Here is a 19404-nt window from a genome sequence, read left to right on the forward strand (position 1 = left end):
TACATTTGTTGATTGACAGATTATGACACCAGACTACGTTGTTTTTTTTACTCGTCATTGATGCATCCGGGAACTCTATAGTTTGATTGACAGTTGTCATGGTAACAGTCCAGGTTGTCGCCATTTTGTCAGTAGCGGTTTTTTTTTACCTTTTCAAATGTTTTCCCTTCCCGCCGGAATAATGCAGTCATCTTTTATACCAGTGACAATTGTCTTGAAAGCAATGCGTCGACTGGATCGGATTGAGAAAATTAAGAGTCGAACGATATAGCACAGTTGTTCTATCTTTAGGCGGCGCCGAACTAACATAGTTGTCCGTGTCTCGGGTCTACCGGGCCGGTTCGCTGCGCAGGTTTGGAACGCGCGCCATTTTGTGAAAATTGACATAAAATCTTGTCCAAACTAAGGCTTTTATCTGACGGTAGTGTCATCATTTCTCATGTTTTTTGGATAGTGTGCGTCGCCGATTACACTTAATGACGAGTAGGAGTATTGTCTGGATTTAATTTTCTGTAAAACGAACAACCCGAATGTGTTTTACGAACGGTATAATAGACAGCTGGCTAGCTTGCTAGCTAGCAAGCTAGTTAGCCACGTTTGTTAGCTAAAGTCACCGAGCAAACTAGCAGGCTAGCTGAACTGGCTGGCTAGCTTGCATTCGGGTGATGGTAGCTACAGTTTAGAAGTTGGACCACTAACTAAGGATGACTGTCGCAGGGGCGATTTCGATATTTGCAGATTTAGCCTGGCAGGCCATTTTTTAGTTGATATTAGTGTAAGGAGAAAGTATTATCTCTTAATACCTAGCTAGCTAGCAGGTTCGAAATTTTGGGTGTCTCATTGGAAGTAACGATAGAGAAGCTGGATAAGTTCCTTCACCATATTGGTTCTGGCACTTTAAATGAAGATCGTACCATCAAAGGTGAGTGGTTGAAAAAAATGCTAATATTTTTTCACAGATTCGTTGGGTGGTTTACTGGTACATGTTTATGATCTGGGTCTTTATTAACGTTTATGGTACGGGTTTGTCATCTGTGAATTCGCCAGCTAGCTGACAACTGAGCAGGCTATGATGGCTAGCAAGCTGCTGGCCAGATGATGTCGACAGATTTGTCACCAGCTTTGTGGCTGCCCAGGTAGCTCAGCGCAGGTCTAATATACAAATTTGGTTGTTTTTTCTCCAAATACCACTAATATAGTCTTGAAATAAGATGTTGTTCGTCAAGTCATGCCTGAATTAAACGCTGACCGTAATATTGGCAAGCGATGTTAAGCAAGCTCGCTAAAGATAGCAACCTTGCTAGCTTGCTAGCTAACGTTAGTTAACTTGCATCAGCTCGCGGACTCTAACGTTTGCCCACTAGCTAGCTCGCTTGCTAACTAGTTATTAGGCGATAGTGGCTATTATAATGGTTATGACCACTATTGTCATATCGCTGTTTTAAGAAGTCAGTGTAATAACGTTACTGTCTAATTAGGTCGAATTAATCCCAGCTAGTATAACTAACGGCAAGCGTTGGTTAGCAAAGAGTGATGTCATGACATCACCACGAATTAATCGCGGGTAAGGTTAGCCATCGCTAACTTAGCTGATGGTATCGTTGCCAATTGAAAGCAAAAAAATAATAATGATTAGCTAAATAATGTGCGTTTAACCTTTCTGCAACGTTACAGTTGCACCTTCATAAATGTTTGCATATTGTTATTAATTGTGGAGATATTTTTCTATGTAAACACTAAGTGAATTCAACACCTAGGTCATGGAATCGTATGATATGAATACCTAATTTTAAGTATACTATAGAAGTTAGCTTGCCATTATTGCCCAGCATCATTCATGTAATTTAGCTTATCTGTGTTACATATGAACGAATAGTTAACAAGACCGCAATCCATGCATTGAATGTCCGTTCAGTCACCCTAGCTGTCAGCTGGAACAGTATTTAAGGCAGTAACTCAGGCGTTTCTAAATGTATTATAACGTCATAAGATTGGTAGGATGCAAGCATTCCGAATTTCTGTTGACTGACAACCTAGTTTATTCAATGTACTTGCTATGGTTAGCTATTATCCCACAGTTACCATTGTAGTTGTGTCGCATGGCTAGCATGACGGCTAGTTGGCGTTCTTTTATAAATGTCATATGTGATATTAAGCTAGTTAGGTAGCTAGCTAGTAAAACCGTTGGAAACAAAAGGTTAGTTGTCATTGGATCTATTTAAAATACCTCTACATGTGTTGTCACTCTTGTCAACAGTAACCTAACGTTACCTATTGTACCAGATACAGTGTCATGCTATGAGGCACCTCTGTTCTAAAAATATCATTGTCTTCTCATATCAGGTGAGTAGATATTAATTGATGTTGGCCAACTGGTGACTGAACTCGGGCAGTGGAGAATTGAATTGCACTATTTCAGATTTATTTGCTCCTTGGCTGTTGTGAGCTGTGAATATCCTAATGTTGTCAGGCAAGCAGCCCTATACAGTTGTCAGTGCTTGAATAACATGTTGTCCACATACATTGTTTACCATGTCAGCCACCTTATATTATTGTTTTGGTCATGACAACTACACAGAAAACTGAGTGAGAGAAGGATGGCTTGTTCTCCCACTGAAATGCTTCAGAACCAACTTCCATGTATCTTCCATACATATGAAGTATGTCTGTTATTGGTTATGTTTATTGATGTTGCGATATCTTGTTAATGAAGTTTTAGGTTGAATTTATTGCTCATAACTCCTGAGACAATGTATACGCCACAGTGTTTTACAAACATAGTGGAAAGGTCTGAAGTGAACATTGACCTTTTACTAAAGCTTTTTAAATAAGCTTATATCAGGAGGTAGCGGGTGAAATATGTGAAACCGTCATATGTGAAACATTTCACGATTTCTATGACCGTCAACTGACTCCATTTTGTTCATTGATGCCCTCTCTTGTGTCGAGAATGTCATTTCTTCTGCTGTGCTGTTTATTTTTGGTGTATTGAGCATTGTTTTTTTCCCCCCCCCTGGAAACAGGGCTTATTGAATGTTCATGGGTGACCTTCATGGTTGAATGTTGGACCACAGGCTCGTCGTAGGAGGCTGTATCACTGCCATTAAGTCTGGCTCCAGCCTTTCCTGCGTGTCTCCAGTTTGCCCCACACATGACACACAGCATAGTGGACCGTCATGATTCAGCAGGCCTGTGGTCTTCAGACAGATGCTTTGCCCTGGCACCTGTGTGTGTGTGAAAAGGAGAGCACAGGCCCTGAACTCTGCCCTGCCCATACTCACTCATTCGCTCACTACTTTATTTCAGGTGCTGACACCCTCCCAGATGCTGTACAGTGACTGACTGTCTACATTCAGGGACTTGAGTTCAGTGTCGAACTTCAGGCCCAAATCACTCATGTGGGCATGAAGTGTCCACCATGAGAGATGGATTGTTAGGAGCAGGGCCTCCACAAACTTTGTCCTAACTGTAGAGGGTAAGGTGAGCACTGAGCGTCCGATCTTGGCTGTGTTAAGACCAGCTAAGTCTGATCTGACTGTGCTTGTCCTGGTGAACTGACATTAGGGTTCATATATGAAGAGTATGTTTCAATATCCTGAGACTGTCTAGTTCTGTGAGGTGACTTTCACAATTAGGGCCAGTGCTGCTGCCCGCTCTCCACAGAAGTTTAGACCGACCACTAGGTCCAGCTCTCCGGTGTCTGTGAAAAGCCCAGTGGCACTGTGCTTCTTTGCTGTTGGTGTTTTGGTTAGTAGCTGGGCTCTCCTTCCAGAGTGACGAGGGGTCGGCCAGATAAAGGCCCCACCTCTGGCTGTGGCGAGGTAGGCTGGAACAGAGAGGTTTTCCTGTTCTGTCGGCTGCTGGAGACCAGAGAAGGATACAAGTGTCGTTTAAGCTTCTACCTGCTCGCTTAGGTGTAACTGGCTAGCCCTGCCTGACTTAAACACTGCTTGTGTATGTCTGTGTTGGAGTTACCTGAAACATAAATACAGCTGATGTTAGCCTCTAGTTCAGGCCCACTTATTATATGACCTGGAATCGAAAGTCCTCCTTGCTGCATCGAGGATGACTGCACAATTTTTTTTTATTAAATCAAAGACCTTTCCTTACAACACGAGCGTGTTTAATATTGAACAGTAGTTGTCCATCATAGTGTGGGTGGTCGGACTGTGCACTTTTTTTCCCCCTTCTTTTCTCTACCTTGTTATGCAACCAGCCCAACAGCTTGAACAGACTTGACTGGAGCAAAGTGTAAAAAAGGAGGATTTTTCAATACCTCTGAGGCGCTCAAACATAAGCCATCTGTACGTCCAACTTTCTCTCTCTCTCCCTCTCTGAATGTGACGTGAAGTGACTGGTATTTAGCTGACACTTTTTTTTAAAATTTATTTATTTTTTTTATCCGAAGTGGCACAGACATGTAACGGCCGACCGATTATCAGTGTCTCTCTGTAGCAGACAGTGTTGTTCAGGATGGATCGAAGTCAGTGATGCTCATGGCTGTAGCCCCTTTGCTCTAACTGTGGTGGTCCTGTGGAGAGCTGCTGGTCCTTTACTGGTCCCCCTCCCTTTAGGCCTCGCAGGTAGCTAAGGCTCGGGGAGAAGATGCTCCCCGGCTGGAGAAGTAGCACGCAGGCCAGGCAGCTGGCAGTGCTCTGTGTGTGACGTGTGGAGGAGGTGAAGATGGGCTCTGCTTCTGCTCCACCATGGTGGAATGTGGCAAGGCTAGCCATGCTCCTGATGTGTTGGAAAAGCCCTGGGTGCTGGAGTCTGTGTGTCTGTGTTGGCCCTGTCTATCTGTCTGTGTGACGATTGTATTGTGTCTGCATATTGTACATGTACTGTGTATGTGTGTTTGCATGTAGTTTGTGTACGTGTCTTTTGTTGTGTGTGTGTGCGCTAGAAGGCTGATCTTCGCCCCGGCTCCACTGTAACTGGGGTACTGTAGCTTCCAGTCTGCCTGCACGAGGCGCACAACACCCTGCACACAGCAGGCTCCAGCAGAGCTGTGCCGCTGTAAGGGGCTAAACGCACCAGGCAACAGCCCTGCTTGGCTCTGCAGATCCAAGCACAAATAGCCTCACTGTTGCATTTTTACCCACATTTATTTCAGCTGTCCATTTGGTTTGTTTTATGAAAACCACGACACACAACACAAAAAGGTTTTTTACTGTGCCTTTAAGGATGGCAAGGACACAGCCTCCTTTGTTGTATTATACTGTAAATATATATTTTCCCCCTATTTATTAATATATTACATATTTTTTAAGCCAATGTCATGGCTTTTTTTCCCCTGCCCGTGCCCGGTATGGTGATGTTTTGAGAAGTGTTTTATTGTGGGTGATATGAATAGTTTGCCCCGCCTTGGCCAGGTCAGCTGAATCAGTCTCTAGCCGCTTCAGCAAGCCCAGCTTTTCAGCCAGCATTCTGCTGCTGGGCTCCTGTGTGCCGTAGCAGCCTCAAAGTGTGCCAAAGTTCAATTTTATTTCTTGTTTATTTCTTGTTTTCTTATTGGAAAATGGAAGCAGCTCTGCCCTGGCAACAAAAGTAGGTTATTTGCATACTCTTCTGTGATTGGCTTATACATTGATGGGCTTGCCAAATCACACTGTATCTTCTTGGTGATAGGCTATGCTAATTAGGTGCTGTTGCTGGGATTGTGAATAGTGCTGGGGCTTCTGTGTGGCTGCGCTGCATTGTGTTGCCTGGCGAGATGCTGAGAAATGAGGAGGCTCCTTAATAATTTTCAGAATTTGCACTTGCTCAGAGAGACATGCACTGAATAGAAATATTATATCTCAATAATATTTTTTATTATGTGACTGTTTATTTTATTCAACATTTATAATATATTTTATGCAGTGTATGTTGTATTTTTTTGCTATGACATGTATTTTTTTTTTTAAATACTGTTATGGTAAAATCACATTATTTTGTGCTCCTATTGACCAATTGGTCATGCTTCCTTCAGCTAACAATGAGGTTCAAACAGCAAGGATAACCCTAGGTTTAAAAAATGAACTTAAAAATAAGGAAAACCTGCCATTTCAGTGTAAAATCCAACATATTTCAACACAGCCATGACAAACCATATTATTGTCAGTGAAGCAAGGCTGTGAGCAGAATTCTTGCAGGCTTGTGAGAGAGGTAATATGGCTGAATTTGAAGACTAATTTAGCATCTCTTGAGCTATTTAATATTAGTGAGTGCTAACCCTCAGTGAATCAAATGGCTGTGATTTTTCAGACAGCGATCTAAACAGTGCTGGAATTAAACCTTGAGTGTCAGTCGCCCCCTTCTGGCCGCTGAGTGGCACTGCATCCCGCGTCACAAGACTACATGTGAACATCAGTGGAGTTTTTAGACCTGTTGTGGTGCAGGGGCTGCACAGAAACCATACAACTCTTCCGGCAATGAAAAAAAAACTGTGTAGCTCGATTAGCCTTTTCCCATTTAGGAGCCCCAGAGCCAACCTAAGGCTGAAGAACAGGTGAACAGCTTCAGTCTTCTGTTTTGTTAAGGAGCTGTAACATTTGGGACATTCGATAAGTCGTCATCTCCATTGCAACACAAACTGAGGCTGTCTGTCTGTATTGATGACTCTTCCCTGACACAAAGATTCGACCCAATTGTGGAAATGTAGTGTATTAACCTATAATCGTGATTGAGCGTGCGTGGCGTCCATGTGTTTGTTTGTGTGTTGACGGTGTTCTTTTCCTCTTGGCTGGTGTTTTAGGAGGAGAGACCTCAGCATGCAAAACTTCATCTGTCCGGCTGGCACCCTCTTTTTCTTTCCATGCTGCTGGTCTTCAGATGGCTGCTCCCATGCCTCATTCCCACCAGCAGTACAGTGACCGCCTCCCGCAGAGCACAGAGCCGCCTGTCACTGTACTGCCTTACAGTGACCAGACACAGCCACACACTGCCAGCCAGGTATGTACTCTCACACACACGCACATGTGCGCACGCACACACACTGTACTGTCCTAAAGTGACCAGACACAGCCACACGCTGCCAGCCAGGTATGTACTCACACACACACATGCGCGCACGCACACACACTGTACTGCCCTACAGTGACCAGACACACACTGCCAACCAGGTATACACACACACACACACACACGCGCACAGTCCTGTACTACCCTACCAGACAAAGCCACACACTGCTAACCAGATGAACACACACACACTGCCAACCAGGTACACACACATACACACACACACACTGCCAACCAGGTACGCACACATATATGTACACACACACTGCCAACCAGGTACACAGACATATACGTACCCACACACTGCCAACCAGGTACACACACACACACACATACACACACGCTGTACTGCCCTACAGTGACCAGACACAGCTGCACGGTGCCAATTAGGTTTGCACACACACACAGAGAGGTCCCTGAATTGTCCTGCATTATCAAACATGGCTGACTGTAAAACGAGTACACATTGTCCCACATTTTTCAAACACAGCTATGCCTACTGCTAAGCAACTGCCTACTAGACTGCTTGAATTTTATACTGAAAATGACCCTCACTCTGGTTGGCAGTGGACTCAATCCTACACTTTACAGGGTTCTCACGGATCATGGAATTTCTGGAATATCATAGAAATTGTATAAAGTCTATTCCAGACATATAGAAAGTCAGGGAATGTTATAATTTTTAGGGCAAAGTCAGAATTTAAGTCTGATACTGCTCCATTGGGACGTTATTATGGGGCATGTTTCAACCAATACAGTGGGGGAAATGCCTCTGCACTCAATTGGATAGACCTAAACAATGGGAGTTACGAAATAGCTTGCCGTGAGCCGTAGGAAGAACACCTGAACCATACATCTCCACAAATGCCTTAACATTGTTTACTTTTTTATTTTTTATTGCACTGTCAATATCTTGTACAACACCTGGTAGTGAAATCGAAGACCACAAAATGCGTAGCAGGGTAGGCTATTCAGAAAAACGGATATTTACCCTCCTTCGTTTTTGAACATTATTCCGCTCACACCGATTCTAGAAACAGCTGGGGAAGGCTATTGCAAACCCTTCGAGCAAACAGGTGGCCAATCAGAGATTTCAGACAAATGAGGAACAACACGCCCAGTTTGATTGGTCTGAACAGCTCTGGCTCGGGCATAGTTGTTCCACAACAGAACAATTTCAGATCGAATTTCCGGACCTCAAATGTTGTGGGCGGGGCTAAGTTCAGCTGGTTTCCAGGCTAGCAAAGTCCTGAATTATCAGGGAATTTTGTAGTAGCAGTTTAAAAATGTGCTTTAATATTAATACAAACAACACCAAAATTATTATTTAGAATTAAAGCCTAATAGCATAGGCCACATCCTGCCTGTGAGCTAAACTATTACACGTATCTGATGTCAATACATTGTAGGTGTATAGTCTAATTCAGTTCGGTATAATTGAGTGCCTGTCACTAAGACATTTGTGAGGGAGGAAGGCTTGCGGTTTTAACACGGTTAAAAGGCTACTGATATGTGTGGATGCAATTCATAATGTTTTATATGTATTTAGTTAGAATAAAGGTTCGTACTTCTCCTTGGGACAAGCCCTTTTGAGTCTTGGAAAACATTTTTCCATTTACATTGGGATTTTGCAAACATTCAGTGTCAGAGTCAATAAAATTAATAGATAACTGCAAGGAGCTGTAACTGATCATGCTAAGCTCGACATCCAAACAGTATTATAATGTTACCTTAGATATACGGCTTGATTGCATAACTTAACTTAGTTTGGTCTCCCCAATTTACTATGTTGTGATAAGACCTTAGAACAGCAGTTTTGAGCAAATTTGCGCAGCATGGTCACAATGCTAAGCGGATTTAATAGCAATTTAGCCAGTCGTCTTCTATGCAATGCATCTATGTGCCAACAACAATCCTGTTAGATGTACATGCAGTTGAGGAGCGGTGGGTCCATTACTAGAGAGAGCAGGGCGGGGCAAGGAAAGGCTGTGTGTGTGAAAAGCGCAGCTCAATGAAAGGATTTTATCTTATTTATAGTAGGTCTACAACAAAGAACATTAATGTGTGGCAGCCAGTGTTGATTTTATAGCGGCCCGCCAAAGATTAGTCCGTGTATGGGAAACACTGCCGTGTATGTTAAAGTGATTCGGTTAACTCACTTACTCATTTATCCTGGAGCCTCAAATTAGTGTTTAGGTGTTGCGATGGTGTAGTGGCTAAGGAGCTGGGCTAGCATGCGGTAGCTAGAAAAGTTGTGGGTTCAATTCCTACCTGCCACCGCTGTGCCCTTAAGCAAGGTACTTAACCCCAAGTGTCTCAGGGGAGACTAGCCCTTGTAACAATGGACATATGCAAGTAGCTTTGGATAAAAGTGTCAGCTAAATGAATAAATGAAATCTAAAGGAAGAAATCATTTGTGTGTGTACGTGCTTGTGCGCTATGGTCTCACCTATGTCCTTCTCTCTCCTATTGCAGAGGCACATGCCCCAGTGTTTCCGTGACCCAACTTTGGCCCCTTTGAGGAAGCTCTCTATTGACCTGATCAAAACCTACAAACACATCAATGAAGTAAGACTCCACTCTGCCGCCTCTGCTCTCCTGCCGAGGGCTGATTAAACTCCTCTCGCTTGTTGGCGTCCTCACCTACTCCTGTGGTCCTGGTCCTAGTGGGTTAATGTGCTCTCTGTGTCTGTCTCAGGTCTATTATGCAAAAAAGAAGCGCCGGCACCAACAGGGTCAGGGGGAGGACTCCAGCCACAAGAAGGAGAGGAAGGTCTTTAACGATGGCTACGACGACGACAACTATGACTACATCGTCAAGAATGGGGAGAAATGGATGGACCGCTATGAAATCGACTCCTTGATTGGGAAAGGGTCCTTTGGTCAGGTACGACTCTGTTCTGCTCTGTGTGGGAGAGGACCTTAGGGGTATCTGCTTGTTGGGATGAGTGTAGAGCTAGTCCACTCCATACAGATAATATAGCACAGTGTAGCATTTCCTAGCATACTATAGCATGTATATAGGGTTCACTGTTTACTGTGCATGGGTATTGGACCGTGAGTTGAAATAAGCATTTTGTGACGTGAGTCCGCTCTTGCTGCCTGTGCTGCGGGGAGACAACTGGGCTGGTTCTCTCCTGATGTGTCGTGACTTAAAACTCTGTGCCAGTGTTGACTCCTGCGGAGGAGCAGTGTGTGTGGACTGGAGGCTGGCGCATAACTCGCTGTGATGTCTCTCGTCTCCCCGCAGGTCGTAAAAGCTTATGACCGCCACGAACAGGAATGGGTAGCGATTAAGATCATCAAGAACAAAAAGGCCTTTCTAAATCAAGCCCAGATCGAGGTGCGGCTTCTGGAGCTGATGAACAAGCACGACACAGAGATGAAGTACTACATAGGTAACGCACCTGCCACTTATATGCATGCATTTAAACAACTCTGTTCATCCTAAATAAGATAATAAGATAATATGGCCGACACGCATAGATCCTGTTCCTTTACGCTGTCGGCAGTGATTTTCCTTTGGGAGGGGCAAATACTGCTTCTTTATTTACAGCGTGTATCTTTGGTTAAAGGAGGCCCTAACCCCCTATTCCCACCTCTTCTGCAGTTCACCTTAAGCGTCATTTCATGTTCCGGAATCACCTTTGCCTGGTGTTTGAGATGCTGTCGTACAACCTGTACGACCTGCTGCGCAACACCAACTTCCGTGGCGTGTCGCTGAACCTGACGCGGAAGTTCGCTCAGCAGCTGTGCACGGCGCTGCTCTTCCTGGCCACGCCTGAGCTCAGCATCATCCACTGTGACCTCAAGCCCGAGAACATCCTGCTGTGCAACCCCAAGCGCAGCGCCATCAAGATCGTCGACTTCGGCAGTTCCTGTCAGCTCGGGCAAAGGGTAATGCTCCCTCCTTAGCACCACTGCAGTAGTTAAACACACACCACACACCAACACAGGACGAGTTGCGAAGTCCATGCAATCACTTAAGTATCACTCACACACACACACACACACACACACATATACATCCACTAGGGGTGGGCGATATATATTGTCTGCGATAATATCGTGATTGCTGTTTTAACAATGTGCAAATTGACATTATCGAGTATTTAAATTACTTAGGGGGAAAACATTCGAAATCACGCATTGAACCCCCATACATTCACTAAGCCAGGAGGTGTATGCGAGAGAAGCCCCTGGCTGCAGCAGAGCAAGTCGCGTGATTGCTAGTGGTCCACGTTGTCACACGCAGCCTAATGTTTATTTTGTGCAGCTACTTTGTTCAAGTGGCATTGATGAGTTAAAGTCACGGTATTATATGTAAACATTAGGCTAGCCTTTGAGTATTTTTATAGTCAGTTGTAAACAAAGAAATCTTCTTATGTTACCTTTTTGTAAATGGACTAGCCTGGGTTTTCCCTTGCTGCCTTATGCGCGCGATTTTATTCACGCTGCTAGGCAGCCTGGATTCTATGGACTTCGTTTTCACCTCAACGAAGGAACCAATCACAGAACGGAGGGAGTTCAGCAAGACTATGACGACACACCAAAGCCGTTATGAGCTATGTACAGACGCATTTGATAGACATTCGTAGCGTCCAATCAACGGCTCTGGGCATTCGTAAACCACGTTGCAAATACGAGAAAATGAATGTCTAGTTCCCAGACCCCATCTCAATGAGATGAGGTCTGACGTTAGCCAGGCTATAAATGGACTGAAGTTCGCTCTAAATATAAACTTTTATCGATTATGCTAACCGTTAGCATCTCTATAGGATTTCTCATATACATTAGCCATAAGCTAATGCATTAGTATCATTGTTGTAAGGTCTGCTTAGTTTTACAGTGAAACCAGAGAATGTCTAATAAGTACATAGACGGGCTCTGGTGAAACCTAAGTAAAGGTTTGAAAGGAACTTCAGCTTCAGACTTTCTCTTGGGAAACTGTCAGGCCTATCTATCCACTGTAATGTAGCTGGCTAGACCATGTCATTGCCACACATACAAGTGGGGGCAGAATTGGAAATGTCATAGAGTGACAATGCATTGGTTTGGTTAAAAAGTCATAGGTTAGGTTATTGGTTATTATTGTAATAATGCTATTCATAAATAATGAGCTGTAAAGTAACTCTGACTTTTTTAAAAACAGTTTTTTAAAGGATATTGACTAATTATCGTTATCGTCAAAATCACAAAAAATATTGAGATTATTTTTTGTCCATATCGCCCACACATCCACACATACAGCCATATCCATGTATCATATCTACATAGCCCACATTTCACATCACATCACACACAGAGGCTGGGCTATGGGGTCCATGCAGTTACTAAACAAGGACCAGCACAGGAACTACCGCCGTTGGCGTTGAAGTCAAATGCCATTTGGGTTAAGGCACCACTGACACTGACTGGTTACAGTAACCGCTGACCAACTGAAAAGCCTGGCTCTTATTTCAACTTCCTCTGTGTGTGTGTGTGCGTGTGTGTGCGCGCGCGCTCTCTTTGTAGATCTACCAGTACATCCAGAGCCGCTTCTACCGCTCCCCTGAGGTGCTGCTGGGCATGCCGTACGACCTGGCCATCGACATGTGGTCCCTGGGCTGCATCCTGGTGGAGATGCACACCGGCGAGCCTCTCTTCAGCGGAGCCAATGAGGTAAGAGAGACTGACTACAATAGCTAGTGAGGTAAGAAATGCTGGCTAGTGTAGCCAATGAGGCAAGAGCCTCTATTCAGCGGAGCCAATGAGGTAAGGCATGCTGGCTAGTATATGGCAAGAGCTGATGGTTAGAGTAGCCAAGGACCTCTGAGATAAGGACCACTCTTTAGCATAATTAGTGACGCAAGAGACTTTTTAACTTGGCTAATGGGGGAAGATGCACTTTCTAGCATAGTCATTGGGTAAGACTACCTCTGTAACATAGCTACTGCAATTACAACATATCTTTTGTTGGTGAGGTATTGTAAGATCCCTCTGTGATGAAATTTTGTTGGTATCTAACTCTGTCGTGTTCTATCTGGGAACTGACAGGTGGACCAAATGAATAAAATAGTGGAAGTTCTTGGTATTCCACCCAATCACATTATGGACCTAGCACCAAAAGCCCGGAAGTTCTTTGAGAAGTTATCGGATGGGACATGGAGCGTAAAGAAGACCAAAGATGGCAAACGGGTGAGTACCTGGTCTGTCTGTCTGTCTGTCTGTCTGTCTATCTGTCTGTAATACACCTCAATCCTTGCTTTGTTGTGCATGTTGGACTATGTAGCTGTGTTGGTACGTTTACAATGTAAGGCTGTATGGTGTATCTGTCAGTGTGTAAGGGCCCGAATGTAGTCCTGTGTCTGTGTCCCGCGTGATTAGAATTGTCATCAACGAGGCATGTGGGAGGTGTTATGCCTTCCAAAATATGTGACCGCACATGTATATTGTAATTTTGTCATCAGTGTAATGCCACTTAATGCAACTCTACCCTCCACATCTCCCCAGTATAAGCCCCCAGCGTCGCGGAAGCTGCACACCATCCTGGGGGTGGAGGCGGGGGGCCCAGGAGGGCGTAGGGCGGGGGAGTCGGGCCACGCCGTAGCGGACTACTTGAAGTTCAAGGACCTCATCCTCAGAATGCTGGACTACGACCCCAAGACCCGCATCCAGCCCTACTACGCCCTGCAGCACAGCTTCTTCAAGAAGACCGCGGACGAGGGCACCAACACGAGCAGCAGCGTGTCCACCAGCCCCGCGCTCGAGCAGTCCCAGTCCTCAGGCACCACCTCCAGCACCTCCTCCAGTTCAGGTGGGCATACCGTCATGGGTGGCACAAGTGGAGGGAAAGGGGGACCTTCACTTAAAGTGTGGTGCAGTTAAGGCCCATTCACACCAAGAACGATAACTATAAATAAATATCGTTCTCGTTAATATGAATGACGACGTTCACACATAAACTATAACGATAACGACATGAAGAACGATATCGTTGGGGATCACTTTCAGAATGATTTTCACAACGATAAAATGCTAATAGCCAATCAGAATCCATCGAATTTTAGCCGTCACATTCATTAACACAAGGAGAGACTTTGTTTATCGTTGTTCAGTGTGAACGCTTTTATCGTTATGGATATAGTTATCGTTATCGTTCTTGGTGTGAATGGGCTTTTAGAGAGATGTCTTGGAGAAGGGGAACGCCACGCAGATCAGTCCAGTCGAGTAAAGGCCAGGGTAAAGAATTGTTGTTTGGTCAGTGGAGAATGTCATTTACCGGATTCCAGGAAGATTAGTGTAAAAGGAAAATGTTCAGATATTATTTTCTGATTAATATTTTACTGTTTATATAGTATGTGCTTATTATGGTGATGTCAAGGCTACCAACTATCGTAAGAGCTCCAAAGAGTGGCTTATACATCTATATCCTCTACAGAGACCATTGCTAGGAGGGGTGGGATGTATAGTATGGCTGGGTGTTAACGTGTATTGCAGTGTGTGACGGTGTTAATTTGTATCGTGTGTGTGTGTGTGTGTGTCTCTGCTGCAGGAGGATCGTCTGGAACGAGCACGAGTGGCAGAGCGCGCTCTGACCCCACCCACCACCACAGACACAGCGGGGGGCACTTTGGCACCACCATGCCAGCCATAGACTGTGACAACCTGTGCCCACAGGTGAGCTCCTGCGCCAGGAAGCTAACGTTGAAGGAGCGCCAACCTCAGTCAGCTGGTGGCTTTCTGCCTTAGGAAGTTGGGGGGAGGTTCTCTGTAGGAAGTTAAGGGTTCTCCTCTGTTGGCTGTTGGGGGTTCTCCTTCGTAGGGAGCTGGGGCGTCCACTGTTGGAAGCAGTTGCAGACAAGCAGGTTGTCTTACTTGGGCAGCTGGGGTTTTCCTTATTAGGAAGGGTTGGTTCCTCTGTTGGAAGCCGAGTGGGTGCCTCTGTAGGAGGATGAGGAGACTGTTGGAGCTCCTCTGTAGCTGTAGCTGGAGAAGCAGGGGTGCTCAACTCCAGACAGAAACCCCCTGTGATCTATCTCTTCAGCTTCTAATGGTTTTACTTTTAAATGTTCCTGCACATGTTAAGCTAATTTATCTGTCGGGTTTCATCTCAAATTTGTGTATGTTGACTATGTTAGTGTTCATAGTGCACTATGGACGTCCAGGTACTCCATTGGCATATGTTGGACTTGTGTAAGATTCATTACTTTGACCTAAATCTTTGGGAGTTCTCCAGATGCTTGTATGTAGATCCCAGTTTGCGTTCTCATGTTTGGCAATAGATATTTCATCCAAAAGTGTGTTTCTGATGAGAGAGGACAGTTTGGACTGGTTCTATTAATAAACCAGTCAGCTGCTCAGAGCAGTAAAATATTATTGTATTTACCACTCTAGCAGAGTGATGTCTGTCCACATCTGACTTTTGTGCTCTCTCTGTGTGTGTGTGTGTGTGTGTGTGTGTGTGTGTGTGTGTGTGTGTGTGTGTGTGTGTGTGTGTGTGTGTGTGTGTGTGTGCGCGCATTTCACCAGGCGAGACCGCCGTACCACGCCCCTGTAGTGTGGCCAGGCAGCGTTGGACCAGAACCAGTCACTGTAGAAACCCACCCAGTCCAGGAGACCACCTTTCACGTGCCTCCCCAGCACCCGAAGGCGCTGCATCCGCACCACCATCCGCACCACCACCACCACCACCACCACCACGGACAGGTGTTGGCCACGAGGCCTCGCCCGCGCCTCTACAACTCCCCTACCAACAGCGCCTCCACGCAGGATTCCATGGAGGTGGTGCACGGCCACCTGTCCATGACCTCGCTGTCTTCCTCCGCCTCCTCGTCCTCCACTTCCTCCTCTTCCACTGGGAACCACGGCAACCACGCCTACCAGCTGCGCCAGGTGCCCGCCGGCGCCTTGGACTTTGGCCAGAATGGAAGCATGGGCATGGGGCTGGGCGCCTTCTCCAACCCCCGCCAAGAGACTGGCATGGCGGGGCACCCCACGTACCCGCTGGGGGCGGGCGCGGCTGCCGGCCCTGCCCACTACATGAGCGAGGGCCTGGCCATGCGGCAGGGCCTGGATCGGGAGGAGTCGCCCATGACTGGAGTTTGTGTTCAGCAGAGCTCCATGGCCAGTTCGTGACTAAACTCAAACTAATGGGGTTTGTTTTTTCTCTGTGTGATTTTTAAAAGGTGGTGTTTTTTTTTTTTTCCTCCTCTTCTTTTTATTTTTTTTTTCCTTTTTTAAAAAAAAAAGGTGCATAGAGATCAAAAGCTGCTCATATCAGGAGGGAGATATCACTGAACCGCTACAACAGAAGAGTCTATTTAAGAGAAAAAAGAAAATACAAAAAAAGTATATATGTAATTCCATGATTTTCCTTTTTAAATAGGCACATTAGTAATACTGCAAAATAACCATAGTGAAATTGAAACCATCTACCCGTTCATATGCTGCACATAGTACTTATTTGCCATCTGTTCTGTGGAAAATAGGGTCTGTATTAACGCTGAGCATTTGAGAGTGGAGAGCTGTTTTTTACAGGTAGCTATATGTAAAGAAATGCAAAAACATTCAAGTTTTTTCTTTCTGAACAGTGAAAACATTTGACCTTTTTTCCGTTCCACTGGTTGTTTAATTTATTTACCCTTTAAGTGAAACTTCACAAACGAACTATGTGTCACCTGTAGCGTGTGCAGGAGCAGTCCTTGCAGTGATATTTCGTGTTGTTGGTCTTGTGTAACTCTTTTGACAAGGGGGGGGGGCGGGGGGGCACAGAAGCAGGTGGATGTTCCCTGGCGGCGCGGTGCGGGCCCGGGGAGGGGACTGAGTGTGTGGGCACTGAGCTCATGGGGGAGGGAGCTTAGGGAAGGGGGGGGGTTGCGCGGGCCAGATGGCCTCCCCCAGGCCGGCTTCGCTAAGACCCTCTGCTGGACTCTGGGGGTTTGGGTTGGGGTGGGGGGGTGCTGGACATGCACTGAGGAGCAGCAGGAGAGATTGCGGGAGATGAACCTGGGGCTGTTGACGACAGAAACCCTTTGGCCTTATGATCTATGGACTTTGAATGAAACGGAGCTGGACATTTATCATTTGAATAAAGATGGCTTTCCTCTATTTTTAACATTTAAACAGCCCTTAATTGATGAGGGAAAAGTTGAATAGAAAAAGGTAATGGAGAGGTAATCAAGAGGCCTTTCTTTCACCCAGATTTCTCACTCAAGGGGACTCTTAATCGCAGGGTCTTGTTCAAGTGTCCCAAACATGACTTCCTAAAAAAAAAAAAAAAAAATCTTGTTCACAGAAGTGGGATTTTTGCAATGAAGTTTTTATTTCTCTCCTTTTTTTTTTGTTGGGAGTCCCTTGCTTTTGATTTCTTGGGTCTAGTTTTGATTTCCTCGGTAGTGCTTCTCTCTGAGGCATAGGGCCGGTGACTGCTGCCCGGCACGCAGTCAGCCTGTTCATCTGTCGCCTAGGAAACGAGAGAGAGCCCACCGTCACGGGACTGCCTTTCCTCCTCACAAATTATGCTGTGAATTTTACAAGGATTTCTTTTTCCCTTTTTCATTTATTTTCTACCAAAGCAGTTGTTTTATAGCACATAGGGTGTCTGTAACCAATAATGTAGCAGTTCACCACTTCAACGCAAAATTGATTTAGATTATTTATGTCAAGTACAAAAGGCTTTATCTGTTGCTTTTTTCAAACCTGAACTGTTGCCTAACAGAATTGGCTGTTGTGTAACCCAACATTTTTTCTTATCCAAGCATTTTTGTTCTTTTTATTTCCTTTAAAAGTTAACAAACTATGACAGCATCGAAACACTGAATTACTCTGCAGGCTCCAGAGTAATCGAATGAATGCAAATATTTCTGAGGAGAGAACCGCATCGTTTTTTTTCTTTTTTCTTTTTGATTTCCTCGTCTGTGAGCAGGCTATGCTGCCTTTCATCTTTTAATTTTTATTAACGTGCTAGTTGCTACCATACCACCTAACACAACGCGTGGCTACTCAGACCTAACTATCTGGACAGTGTACTGTAGCTACAGTCGAGTTTAACGCAAAGTCTTTCTATTAACTGTAATTTTTCTCCAAGTCATTTGGTTTAATCTGGCCATACTGCCCTTATTGATGGTGGACTACTTAAAGGGAAAGAATAGTTGGCACACCCATGGCCACACAGGGATGATTGGGCACACTTCTCGTGCGTGTGTGTGAGTATGTATGTTTGTGTGCGTGTGTGTGTTCCAGCTGTATGTTCGGAGTCACCGCGGCGGCGTCATGCAGGACATCTGCGTCTTCATTTGATATCAGGGATTGTGAAGTGCTTTCTTTTCCAGTCTCACTACTCAAAGCAGACAGCTGCACCCACCCACCCACCCAGGCCCTGCCTCCACGGGGACCACTGGAGGGCGCTGTTCCCACCCACTGCACGCCTTCACTCAGCCATCCTCTCGCCTAGCTATCTCTCCTTCAAAGGCTCGATTATGTTTAAGAAACCAACAATTCCCATTCAAAGGCTAAGGGTAACAAGACTATGGGTTATCTGAATGTTAGGTTGATTGCAATTGTTTTATATATCTATATATCTTTAACCATTTGAAAGGAAAATTCTAGTAGTTTTGCTGGTGTTCACATAAAACATTCCAAAATAAAAAAATTAAAAAATACAGAGAGACTTTTAAGTGTGCACCTGTTTCAGCTGTTCCTGAATCTGATTTAGTGCAGTTTTCATGAAATGCAGCCCCTTTTTAATAGTGGAAATAGAATTTATGTATATATTTATATTTTTTTAATAAAGGAAGTATAGAACTCACTACATTTGCTCCTGCTGGTATGTTAATTACATTTGAGGATTTGGTTACCATTCAGTAGAGGAAATTCTGTGATTTTAGTCAATGGCTTAACTTTGCATCTGGGCAGAGGTACTTGACTTCACCAGGACAACACTAAAAGGTAGGGTTTGTACTGACGAGGAAAGGCCAGATCTACCTTACCATTATGCTCACAGGGTATATAGTTAATGCATGTATATCCACAAACCTTACTTTTTGGTTGTACGAGAAATTTATTGTTGAAGAGGTCTGTTTTCCATAAAGGCTGTTATTTGAATGCACATAAATAAGGTAAAATGTTGGTCATCAAATCATCTCTACAAATACTGAAGTTCTCTGAATTCCATCTTTTTTCCCTTTCTTTTCGTCTTTTTGATTCACTTGACTTTGTTTTTTTCCTGGCTTTTTTGACATGCAACATGCACTATATAATTGAACAGCATGAGGAAAAGGAAACGTACATGTGTCCACAGATTGTAAGATCTAGTCAAGACTTTGCTGTGTATATGATAATGCCCTTTGTATTATATTCAAACAGTCTTATGTATGATATATAAAAAGAACTTAATTCACTCGCTCTGAGCCTTTTTCTTCC

General features: G+C 44.6%; 1 protein-coding gene across 3 annotated transcripts; it reads left to right on the top strand.

The window, feature by feature from the left end:
- Window positions 1-93: 93 nt before the first annotated feature.
- dyrk1ab (dual-specificity tyrosine-(Y)-phosphorylation regulated kinase 1A, b) lies at window positions 94-19381 on the top strand. Of its 3 annotated transcripts, none has more exons than XM_042067578.1 (11): window positions 94-922; window positions 6737-6933; window positions 9478-9570; window positions 9701-9889; window positions 10253-10400; window positions 10613-10899; window positions 12517-12663; window positions 13039-13179; window positions 13495-13798; window positions 14537-14661; window positions 15514-19381. In XM_042067578.1, exons 2-11 carry the CDS (start codon window positions 6814-6816, stop codon window positions 16117-16119), a joined length of 2160 nt encoding a protein of 719 aa, XP_041923512.1. In that variant the 5' UTR covers window positions 94-922; window positions 6737-6813; the 3' UTR covers window positions 16120-19381. The 3 variants fall into 3 exon arrangements, with proteins under 3 accessions (XP_041923512.1, XP_041923513.1, XP_041923514.1); XM_042067579.1 differs by lacking the exon at window positions 94-922 and adding an exon at window positions 2004-2197; XM_042067580.1 differs by lacking the exons at window positions 94-922; window positions 6737-6933 and adding an exon at window positions 6975-7023.
- Window positions 19382-19404: the final 23 nt, after the last annotated feature.

Source organism: Alosa sapidissima, chromosome 17 (assembly GCF_018492685.1).
Source record: "Alosa sapidissima isolate fAloSap1 chromosome 17, fAloSap1.pri, whole genome shotgun sequence".
Taxonomy (NCBI): Eukaryota; Metazoa; Chordata; class Actinopteri; order Clupeiformes; family Clupeidae; genus Alosa; species Alosa sapidissima.

Excerpts from the sequence above, each read along its gene's own strand:
- dyrk1ab (XM_042067578.1), top strand. The coding sequence starts at position 6,814 with ATGGCTGCTCCCATGCCTCATTCCCACCAGCAGTACAGTGACCGCCTC. Across the intron at positions 9,571-9,700 it reads CCTACAAACACATCAATGAA|GTCTATTATGCAAAAAAGAA; the intron begins GTAAGACTCCAC and ends TGTCTGTCTCAG. Across the intron at positions 9,890-10,252 it reads GGAAAGGGTCCTTTGGTCAG|GTCGTAAAAGCTTATGACCG; the intron begins GTACGACTCTGT and ends GTCTCCCCGCAG.